The 12285-nt window shown below is 37.3% G+C and overlaps 1 protein-coding gene across 3 annotated transcripts in view; it reads right to left on the reverse strand.

Annotated features, from left to right (window-relative positions):
* Positions 1-8054: 8054 nt before the first annotated feature.
* LOC136855885 (protein bric-a-brac 2-like) overlaps positions 8055-12285 on the reverse strand; it is a 32628-nt gene continuing 28397 nt past the window's right edge. For all 3 annotated transcript variants that reach the window (XM_067133299.1, XM_067133300.1, XM_067133301.1), the window contains exon 7: positions 8055-8463. In XM_067133299.1, the coding sequence (XP_066989400.1) occupies positions 8170-8463 (294 nt within the window). In that variant the 3' untranslated portion in view covers positions 8055-8169. The remainder of the gene's footprint in view (positions 8464-12285) is intronic.

Raw genomic sequence — 12285 nt, forward strand, 5'->3', positions numbered from 1 at the left:
TTATTTATTTACTGATTTAGTTAGCCACTAGGTTAATAATAATAATAATAATAATAATAATAATACTAACAGATGCCAGCGCACATATTAGTACGTAGGCATATTTTTAATGCATACATATTTTTTGCAATTGTTTCAACGTCTATATTTCTCTTTTTCGCATGTTTTTTTTTTTGTGCTAAAAGCTTACTCAGTACGTTAGTAAATTATCTTGACTTATTTCCGTTAAACAGTAATAATCAATGAATTATTTGCTGCTAGAATTGGCAGATTATACTGTGATAATTATCATTAATCCATAAATAATGGAAAGGAAAATTTGTATTGATAATTGGAAGTACCAAACATTGTCATTTTTGCAAATGATGCTGAGAGAGAGAGAGAGAGAGAGAGAGAGAGAGAGAGAGAGAGAATGTACTTTACTAATTTTTTCTTATAAAACTGAGAATTGTTAGTGTAAATAGAAAGTTAGGAGTAAAAATAGGAGAGAGATTATAGCGGAGTGCTATTCCCGTAGACTTTAGCCACTAGTTCAAGACCTCTTCAGTAATGTTCTTAAAGGTCGCGTGTTTACACAAATCGATGGTTCTTAGCTCTTTTTGTTTTGCCTTTTAAATTTTGAATAATTTAAAGGGCTTTTAAAAGCTGCAGAGTTATTATTATTATTATTATTATTATTCTCAAAGGCTAATAAGTAGCTAGGCAGTACAAGTTGAATATACATAAAATAATTATTTAATTATAAGTAAAAAGATGACTATACGTATAAATAATAAATTATCAATACCTTCGGATTGAAAAAGAATAAACCGTGTACAGAAATGTATAATTGTTTTAAAACACTTCAAATTATCATAAATGCTCGAGTTTCTGTAAAGGCCGTCTCAGTTCCTAGATATCTATGCCTCCGAAAACCTCTTAAATTCTTTTTAATTAACTAACAAACCCTTTTTGGAAAGTTTCATTACCTTATTTCAAAACATTTTAAGATAAAATAAGATATAAAATAATCTTAGTAGCTCAGCCAAGCCTAGAAATGTGAATTCAGTTTAGCATGAACGAAGAATGTACATTTTTCTCTTCAACTCTTTGAAATTACTGTAATACATTGAAGTATTTTACTGTAATGCGTTATACTACGTAATGGTAAGACCATTACTACCACTCCGCATGAGTAGTGGCACAGGCTGACGCTGGGTATTCATTATTGATACGTTAATTGTGTCATTATCGCACTGTTTACTCGATGTTAAGGCGATACGTTCCCTCACATTCATTCAGGGGTCAATAGTGGTTAAGGTTCTGGGTCTTTTTCGTTTGGTTAAATTGAGTCCGTTAGTTATTAAGCAAGGTAGAATATTCTAGAGGACTTGGTTATCCTTGACAAGTAATACAGACTTTTGCCCTTGGGAGGGTAGTGCAGTCAGTGAAATTTACGTGGTACACTGTAGGCGTTGCTAGAAAAAGGTGTTTGTAGCGTTCCTTCGGTCCCTAGCTGCAACCACTTTATAGCCTTTTAATTTTATCTTCATTCCCGCTTCCTTTCTTCCGTTTTGCTGTCCAGCTTCTCTAATAATTACTTCTTAGTGTGGCTGTTGGGGTTTCTCCCAGTTCCACCTTTAGATCCTCGTATCTCAACTCATTTGTTTTCTGGCTCTTAATTTTGCTGTTCAGCCACTCCAACTCCATCTCTTTTCCTGTCTTGAGGGCTGAATGGCCGAAAGTAGCCCCAGTGCTTGGCTTGGTAGCCTAAATTTCAGTCATTCAATCAATCAATCAGTCAAGTGAGAAATTAAGCACCCAGGAAACGGAAGGCAATTATATTTGGACGATAAACTTGAGAATGGCTGATTCCATGAAGTCCAAATTTCGTGAGGATTACTGCTGTTGATGTTACTATTGTTCGATCGAAATTTACTCCTTTGCTCCTGAAAAAATACATATTTCTAATCCTACTGTGCATTAATGCGAATCCATCTTCCCAGAGTCTAGGATTGGTGGGCCAAAAGAGGTTTTGTTAATTCTTCCTTATTTGTGTATCTACATATTATATTTTCTTTGTAATTAAATTATCATTCATTCGTATAAAATGGCCAGCCCAGAAGGGCCCTTTCCTATTGCTGTGGTACAGATGGACCAGGATTTTACTATTTACAACACTTTGTGTGTATTGCTATCCTATTAAAGAACCCAGTCTTGATGATTTGTGACAGAAATATCCTATCTTTTATTCCAGTGCAATAACTTGAGAATATATGTACCCAGGGTCCTCAGAATTTGTGAGAATTGTTACAGCTCTGGGGCACTTATTTAGGAATTTAGCAAGCCCTTAATTTAGATGATTAAGTATGAAGCTTTTGCCAGCCTTGAATTCATGTGGACTGATATTAGTGAACTGAATTCTTGCTGAAGGTTGAATACACAGCGTTTGTCCTTGAGCCTCTGTAAAGGCCTTTGGTTTTTATTTGTTAATTAGGCCTTTTCTGTATGGTGTTGTTATTGTTATTATTATTATTATTATTATTATTATTATTATTATTATTATTATTATTATTATTATTATTATTATTATTATTTAGAAGATGAACCCTATTCATATGGAAAAAGCCCACAAAAGGGGCCATTGACTTGAAATTCAGTCTTCCAAAGTTCTCATAATCTTCGATTTTGGTGATAAACAAAGACCATGTTTTTTTTTAAATATTAAGGCCCTTTTTTTCGTATGGCCTTTCCAAGGCTACTGTTCATACGCACTGTAAAAGGCTTTGGGGGTTATTGTAGTCATTTAAAGGTCTGTTTTGTGATCACATAAGCCTTTTTTTTTTAGTTTTCTGTAAAAGACAACTATTGTGCCCGCCTTGTCTGTCTCTCCACACTTTTTTTTTCCGCCCTCAGATCTTAGAAACTACTAAGGCTAGTGGGCTGCAAATTGGCATGTTGATCATCCACCCTCCAATCACCAAACATACCAAATTGCAGCCCTCTAGCCTCCTCGGTAGTTTTTATTTTATTTAAGATTAAATTTAGCCATACTCGTGCTTCTGGCAACGATGTAAGATAGGCCACCAACCTGGCCGTGGTTAAGGTTCCATGGGTCGTGGATCATACAGCATTATACCGAGACCACCGAAAGATAGATCTATTTTCGGTGGCCTTGATTGTATGCTGTAGCGGCTGTACAGAAAATTGGATTGCTCCGAAGAAACTTTGGCGCATTTTTTACTTGTTTATATTGTGTAGTATTCTGTAGGCCTGTGCAGAAAAGCAAAGGACATGATGTTCATTTTTACCTTTCTCGAAAAAAAAAAAAGAGAAAAAATTCCTGTTTATTTTCTAAGAGCCGAAAGCAACGAGACTGGCAACCTAGTTCCCTTTTCTTGCCCAGGCCCGGAGGAAACTAGAGAAAGGAAAGGAAAAAGGAAAGGTTTAAGGGTCTTAACTACGGATTAGACAATAAACCCTTATTCCCAGGGGAACAAAGGTGGTTATTAAGTAATAGGAAAAACTAAAGTAGGAAGCGAATTTCAAAGCCTAGCAATAGAGGGAAACAAACTCACTGAACTGTGTATAATGATTATAAGCCAGTTTTGACGAGTAAGTGTGGGAAAAGGTAGCCTGAAAGGTGTTACTTCTCTGGGAATATTTTAGTTTTGTGTGAATCGTGAAAAGGGGACATGGCCTGCAGCAGAGCAGGTGGGTCTACCCCACTAGTTTTACTAACCATAATTTTTACTTTTCTATTTGATTTAATGTATTTCCTCTTTGCAAAAATTTTTTTCAGTAAATTTTTTCCTTCACATAAGTACATTTAAGGGGTGAGGTTGCTAGAACTACACCCCTTGTCCCCACTCAAAAAAAAAGTTAATTATTGCTTGCAATTGTCAGTCCTTTCACTTTAGTACAATTAAGGGATGAGGTTGCAAGGATTACACCCCACAAAAAAACCGCCCTGTGCATGTTACAGTTAATAAATTAATTCACCAGACTTAACAGTACGGTTTTTCTTCCACAATCTGGGCCGGAATCGGACCTACGTCACCGTCCATACTAGGTTCATAACGCTATCATCTTGGTCACGGTGTCTCAATACATGAACTGGACGAGTATAGATAATGGATAAATGTCCATGGGTAATATAGCAATAGTTTATAATCTATAATCATACTCTATAAGGTTGTATGACTTTGTGTAGTTACTGTACACGTAATTACACACTTTTTCTTTTACAATATCAATAAATTTTGTTTCGTTTAAAGTCACAAGTGGAAACTTAGGTCAAAGGTTAACCAGTCAATTTTGTATAGTTATTAACCACTTTGTTACACTTCCTTTTACAATATCAATAAATTTTGTTGCGTTGAAAGTCACAAGAGGAATTTTAAGAGCTTGGGCTGACAAAGGTGAAAGGTTAATGGTGCCTACCTCCGTAAGCATTGGGAACAAAGGTCACAGGTCAATCTCCATTTGTTTACATTCGTAAGCATTGGTAACCAGTCGTAGCACCTTTTAATAAACGTCTATTTAAAAGCTGTTCATCTAAAGGACAATATGTGGCGTAAATATCTTCCTGAAAATTAAAATACACATTTTTTGGTTAGGGATCCATTTCGTGTTAAAATTTCACTAAAAAAACGAGAAATTATCCAAATCTTACCTGTCCAGGTGACACGTCTTAACGGGAGGAGGTGGTGTAGGTGACTGGAGACTTGAGTGTGCTTTAGCAACGTTGCTAAGTCACCAACTGTTGACTGTTTACCGCGTTGCCATGGCAACGCCTCTTGCTTGGCTCGTCCGAGTTGGTGTGATTGGCACTGACTTCGACGCACTTTTGTCCTTTGCTTTATCTTTTTTTTTCGTAAAAGAGATGAATTAGTTTCTTTCATTTATCTTGAAGAGTTATTTTTTATGGCATAATAGCTTTTATTCATTTTTGTTCTGATAATTTTAATAGTTTTTTTCACTAAAGTCTCTCTCTCTCTCTCTCTCTCTCTCTCTCTCTCTCTCTCTCTCTCTCTCTTAAGTGGTTTAAGCCATACGTTTTCATTTTTCTTATTTCACATAGAATGGGTCTTATATATATATATATATATATATATATATATATATATATATATATATATATATATATATATATATATATATATATATATATATATGTACATATAATATATGCATATACATATATTATATTTATAATCTCCACAGAGAAATGAGTTTTGCATGAATATTTAATTATTATTTTAAGAGCAAATTTAAAATTTCTTTGAGGTAATATTTTTGCAATTATTACTCTAAAAGTATAATTAAAAATTCATTTGAGATGATCTGTTATCTCGTAGCATTCATAACAGTAACGTAATTTCTCCAAGTGACAAAATTGAACCTTGCTTTGATATGCCTAGGTTCATAACTGAGAAGTTAATTTAACTTTTGTAATCACTATTATCATCATATTGTTCTTAAAATATTTTAAACTTTGTTTGTTAATTTCTTTGTTTGCCGTTCATTTGCAAACACAAACGGTAATAGTTCAATTGACTTGGCGACATTAGACTCAGTCATAGGAACTCTACTTCTTGAAAGAGTGCTTAAAAACTTGGCAACCGAACTTGGGGAGAGAGAGAGAGAGAGAGAGAGAGAGAGAGAGAGAGAGAGAGAGAGAGAGAGAGAGAGAGAGAGAGAGTGTGTGTGTCGGTCTATCGCACTTGCATTATATGAATGAAGCGTCCTCACACTGACAGTCTCTTAGTTATCGAGTGTATTCGTTGGTACTTATAACCAGCGGACACACACACACACACAAGCACTAGAACCTTCATGAAAATGTGTTTTGGTTATTCAATCAATCTCATTCTCAGTCGTCATTGATCAAAGTTGATCGGCTTCTTGGATACCGACCCTTTCTAACGTCTGTTTCGGCCTAATAGTTGTTTTGATTTAAAGGTCAGAAGGCTAAATAATAAACAGCCGTTGGTTTCTGTTTTTGGTGTGCCTCTCTCTCTCTCTCTCTCTCTCTCTCTCTCTCTCTCTCTCTCTCTTGGTGGTCTTTTGGTCGTCTGTCAAGTTTATCAGTGAGATATTACTGAAATCGTACATTTATTTATGGGTGTCATGTCACTCCTAAAACTTTTATTTTTCTGATTTAATTATTGTCTTATGTTGCCTTTGTAGGCCTATATTCAATCTGTGATCTTTGATTCCCTATTTAGGATTTCTATTGGTTTATGTCTTCTGTATAGTTTACTTTTTATCTTTCAGAGTTTATTTTTGAATTGTTTTAAAATAGTCCGGTTTATCACCAACAAGGAACTCAACTAAGCAACATTTTTCGCAAATAACTTTTTCTTAGTTTGCCCTTGAATGGTTTTGTATTAATTTATTCTCCTTATCACAAAGCGTAAACCATATGCGTTGTAATCATAGTTTTTTTGCGGGCTGTTGTCAGGCAATGTTGTCATTAGAGACTTTTTAACATCTATAGGCCCTTGTTGTTTACATAATTGAAACGCATCATTTTAGAAGTTTTATATAATATTGCCATCTCTAATGTTAGGATGGTGGTTTCATCTACAGATTATAAAATATATAAATCATTAGTTCGATAATGTGTTGGGTTTTAGATGCCTAAATATTTTTAGTGAAACTTATCTTTTCACAAGTATTAGATTATTAATTATTATTATTATTAGATTTTCTATTTACAGAAAATATCCTGTACCTTTTATGGTGGCTGTAGACTGTAAAATATCATTTAAATTTTTTAGCTTTATGATTTTCACAGCTGACTCTCCCTGCCAAAATTTAGGGTGGGTAGAGCCAAGGAACATAACCCATCCTCAACCAGGCTATTCCCACGGTTCCAAAATCCTTTTAGAATGGGAATATAAAATTAAGGCCAAAGCCCACGCGCTGGGACCTTTGAGGTCCCTCAGCACTGAAAGGGAACCAAGGTACCCAATACTCCAGTAGTTAGACACTAAACTTGAACTTGATGTGGCTAAGTGGTATTTTCATGTCGAAGGCTGAATAATCAAATAGCAATGTTATTTATTTTACAAATGTCTACACATTGGTCTAAGTGCTTTCTCGTCCAACATGGTCATCTGGTGTTTGGGAATGCAATAGTGTTTGCAAAACAAGTCATAATAAAGTCTAAAGCCTCAAACGTTGTTTAAAACAATGGTTTAGGCAGGCTGCAGTTTTTATTGAAGAGCTGCTGGCTTGGTTTGGGACATGCTTATTCTAAAAATTAATCATTCAAATTCTATATTTTTGTCAGAATCATCTGGCAGATAAATTTTTTTAAAAATTCAGTAAGCTGAATATTTTTTCTAGTCTAAGTAATCATTACTAAACATTAGTTTATGTGGAAATAAATTTTCTGTTCTGCAACCTCACAATTTGGCTAAGTTTGCTCTTGGAAATTCACTCTTTTTATCTTACCTAAATAATTGAAAACCTGCTGAGTTATGTTTTTATACAAAGCACTTGATGTTCATCTATAATTTTCAGAGTAAAAGGTGGTTTTGTGTTTTACAAAATTAGATTAAAATTCCAACTAATTCATATTTTCCATTTATACAGACTGTTTTGTGGTGTATAGCTTAACTTTGTCTTTTTTAAGACTTGTTTTTATTTGCTTGTTTAAAAATCTTTTAAACTGATTTGATGGAGTGTACATGCATTGAAATCCTCGTTTCTCTAAGACTTATCTTTAATATTTCTCTTAAATTAATATTTTTTGGATCTTTTTAATTTCTAATTATAACTGAAGTCTTCTTTCTGTATTTCATACTATCTTCTGTAACTTCCTTCAAATGAATATCATATTCTTTAGGACCTTGAATTTCAATGTAGTGTCCCAGTAGGCTTGTTCCATATGAATGGGGTTCATCTTCTTAATAATAATATACCCATTTATTGTTTACTTTATATTATTATTCAAGTTTTTGTCCTAAATTTATTAAAGGAAACATATTTGCTAAAAACTCTCTTGTAAATCATTCAAAATGAGGTTAATTATTGAAAATAACGAGGTTAATTAAAGGCACTGATTTACCACAACTTAAATTTTACTGCCTTATTTTTCCTAATTAGGTACGCACGAGATCAATAGTACTTTTAAATTATTATTGCAGGGGGGAAGAAGTCTTACGAAGCCTTTATGTTCTACAACGATGCATTCCACCTCCACGGCGGGACACCTTGCTGCTGTTGGTGATGACTGTTCTGCTGATGCTGTTGCTGCTCGTGCTGTGACGATTGCTGTGACTGCTGCTGTCTTTGTTGATGTCTCCTCTCGATGTGTGACTTCATGTTCCACTTGAGCTGCGAGCGGAAGTTGCAGAACGGACACTGGAACGGCTTGTCGCCGAGGTGACTCCTGATGTGACGTTCCAGGTTGTCTCTGCGGCTGCTCGCCTTCCCACAGATCGGGCAGCAGAGTTCTCCATACGTGTTGGTCTGGAAGAGAAGTTGTGAGTCACGTTAGGAAGGAGAAATATTGCAATGGGAAAAACGAAAGCGTTTACAGTACAGTATTTTTCAGCGTCATGAAGTGGGGAAATTTTATGGAGGGGTAAAGCATGGTTCATTTTAATCCTCAACTAGTAGAGTAAAAATACAGTAATGTAGTTTAGCAAAACACAGCTTAGTCCTTAACCAGTAAACGTAATGCAGTTTTGCCAAACAGCTTAGTCCTTAACAGCTAAACACAATACAGTACTGCAAATGTAGCGGACAGTATTGCAAAACGTAGCTTTCCTTCACTAACCTGTAAACAAACGCAGTTTTTCAAAACATAGCTTAGTCCTTATCCAGTAACCGTTATGTAGTTTTGTAAAACAAGAAAGCATGAATACTTTCTTGAAGAGGATGTTGGCTCAGATAAATATTTGGGGTAAAACCTGCACCTCCATACAAAAGTGGTTTTGGAGAATTAATGACCCAGTTTGGTAAGGATTTATAACTGTTTGACCAATCCAAGATGATCTCAACTGTCCAATGAAGTCACAATTCTTTATATGATATTGATAATACCCTGGCCCATTTTTCTTATCATTCAAGATTGTAAACAAAGTCGGTTTCATCCTTCACAACCGTAATTAAAAGTTCTATTCAACTGCCTTTCAAAGCTACCAGAAATCCTATTTTGTGTCTTTAGAGGGGGCCAAATTTCAAGACTGTCACCTCCTAATTTTTTTTTTTTTGCTCATCACAATGTGTGTAGAATTAGGGTCTGCTACCAATACTACTAGAATTTCTTCTAAACCTTAATACACTTGCTGGCCCTGGTGGAAGTAATGCTCTCAATTGCTTTTGTAATTTAAAACAGAAATTTTTACTTTTTTAATACTTTATAAAAATATGCAAAAAGAAAACTAGTCTTGTCATTGTAACTGCTAGTCTTGTAGGGGTTTCAAAGGTCTATTGAAATATTTGAAATATATCTAAATTGGTAGGTCTTAATATTCTCACTTGAGACTGTGACAGAATTTATGTGCAGTCAGGGCACAGTAAAATTTACTACTACAGCATATTTGGTCAAGAATACATTTATTATTACTATTCCCTCACTGTTTCTTAATTATCTTGTTTGTTGAAGAAAATGTTACACATATTTCTTTTCCTTTTAAGTGATTAGCAAATACTTTTTACAGGTTCCAGCCCTTGAATCATTGTAGAGCTACACTGTCTGCTGTGAAAATGCCAGTTGCTGCTTTTACTGTGAGTTCCAGCTGCTGAATGGAAACTGGAAGACCTTTTTCAAAATAACTGCTGTGTCTCTTGGCCAACCACTCGTCTGCTACTGAATTTGTCGAAGGCTTCTTCTCAGCTGCTGGTTGTTGGGTTATGGAGACTCCCTTAACTTCTGCTGGTTGCTCTTTCTGCTGCCCATCTACTGCAAAATATTTTCATCTGCAGTCACATTTTTGGACTTGGTAACCTTTCCTCTGCAATTACATTAACTGCTTATTTATGCTATAAAGGTTTCATTTGTGGTCATGTATAGTACTGGCAGCCTGTTGTTCTTGGTATGAGGTTTCATCAGCCTGTTGTTCTTGGTACGAGGTTTCGTCAGCCTGTTGGTCCTGGTACGAGGTTTTGTCAGCCTGTTGTTCTTGGTACGAGGTTTCGTCAGCCTGTTGTTCTTGGTATGAGGTTTCATCAGCCTGTTGTTCTTGGTATGAGGTTTTGTCAGCCTGTTGTTCTTGTAGTGAGGTTTCATCAGCCTGTTGTTCTTGGTACGAGGTTTCATCAGCCTGTTGTTCTTGGTACGAGGTTTTGTCAGCCTGTTGTTCGTGCAGGTTTCATCAGCCTGTTGTTCTTGGTACGAGGTTTCATCAGCCTGTTGGTCCTGGTACGAGGTTTCATCAGCCTGTTGTTCTTGGTACGAGGTTTCGTCAGCCTGTTGGTCCTGGTACGAGGTTTCGTCAGCCTGTTGTTCTTGGTACGAGGTTTCATCAGCCTGTTGTTCTTGGTACGAGGTTTCATCAGCCTGTTGTTCTTGGTACGAGGTTTTGTCAGCCTGTTGTTCTTGGTACGAGGTTTCATCAGCCTGTTGTTCTTGGTACGAGGTTTCATCAGCCTGTTGTTCTTGGTACGAGGTTTCATCAGCCTGTTGTTCTTGGTACGAGGTTTCGTCAGCCTGTTGGTCCTGGTACGAGGTTTCGTCAGCCTGTTGTTCTTGGTATGAGGTTTCGTCAGCCTGTTGTTCTTGGTACGAGGTTTCGTCAGCCTGTTGGTTCTGGTATGAGGTTTCATCAGCCTGTTGTTCTTGGTATGAGGTTTCGTCAGCCTGTTGTTCTTGGTATGAGGTTTCATCAGCCTGTTGGTCCTGTCAACGAGGTTTCGTCAGCCTGTTGTTCTTGGTACGAGTTTCGTCAGCCTGTTGTTCCTGGTAATGAGGTTTCGTCAGCCTGTTGTTCTTGGTACGAGGTTTTCATCAGCCTGTTGGTCCTGGTACGAGGTTTTGTCAGCCTGTTGTTCTTGTACGAGGTTTCATCAGCCTGTTGTTCTTGGTACGAGGTTTCATCAGCCTGTTGTTCTTGGTACGAGGTTTTCATCAGCCTGTTGTTCTTGGTACGAGGTTTCATCAGCCTGTTGTTCTTGTACGAGGTTTTGTCAGCCTGTTGTTCTTGGTATGAGGTTTCGTCAGCCTGTTGTTCTTGGTACGAGGTTTCATCAGCCTGTTGTTCTTGGTATGAGGTTTCATCAGCCTGTTGTTCTTGGTATGAGGTTTCATCAGCCTGTTGTTCTTGGTGCGAGGTTTCGTCAGCCTGTTGGTCCTGGTACGAGGTTTCGTCAGCCTGTTGTTCTTGGTATGAGGTTTCATCAGCCTGTTGTTCTTGTACGAGGTTTCATCAGCCTGTTGTTCTTGGTCAGCCTCAGCCTGTTGGTTCTGGTACGAGGTTTCATCAGCCTGTTGTTCTTGGTATGAGGTTTTTCGTCAGCCTGTTGTTCCTGGTACGAGGTTTCATCAGCCTGTTGTTCTTGGTACGAGGTTTCATCAGCCTGTTGTTCTTGGTACGAGGTTTCATCAGCCTGTTGTTCTTGGTATGAGGTTTCATCAGCCTGTTGTTCTTGGTAATGCAGGTTTCATCAGCCTGTTGTTCCTGGTATGAGGTTTCGTCAGCCTGTTGTTCTTGGTACGAGGTTTCATCAGCCTGTTGGTCCTGGTACGAGGTTTTGTCAGCCTGTTGTTCTTGGTACGAGGTTTCATCAGCCTGTTGTTCTTGGTACGAGGTTTCATCAGCCTGTTGTTCTTGGTATGAGGTTTCATCAGCCTGTTGTTCTTGGTACGAGGTTTCATCAGCCTGTTGTTCTTGGTACGCAGGTTTTGTCAGCCTGTTGTTCTTGGTATGAGGTTTTGTCAGCCTGTTGTTCTTGGTACGAGGTTTCGTCAGCCTGTTGTTCTTGGTACGAGGTTTCGTCAGCCTGTTGTTCTTGGTACGAGGTTTCATCAGCCTGTTGTTCTTGGTACGAGGTTTCGTCAGCCTCTTGGTCCTGGTACGAGGTTTCGTCAGCCTGCTGTTCTTGGTATGAGGTTTCGTCAGCCTGTTGTTCTTGGTACGAGGTTTCATCAGCCTGTTGTTCTTGGTACGAGGTTTCATCAGCCTGTTGTTCTTGGTACGAGGTTTCATCAGCCTGTTGTTTGTATCAGCCAGGTTTTCAGCCTGTTCTTGGTACGAGGTTTCATCAGCCTGTTGTTCTTGGTGCAGGTTTTCGTCAGCCTGTTGTTCTTGGTATGAGGTTTCATCAGCCTGTTGTTCTTGGTACGAGGTT

This window comes from Macrobrachium rosenbergii, chromosome 33, assembly GCF_040412425.1.
Source record: "Macrobrachium rosenbergii isolate ZJJX-2024 chromosome 33, ASM4041242v1, whole genome shotgun sequence".
Taxonomy (NCBI): Eukaryota; Metazoa; Arthropoda; class Malacostraca; order Decapoda; family Palaemonidae; genus Macrobrachium; species Macrobrachium rosenbergii.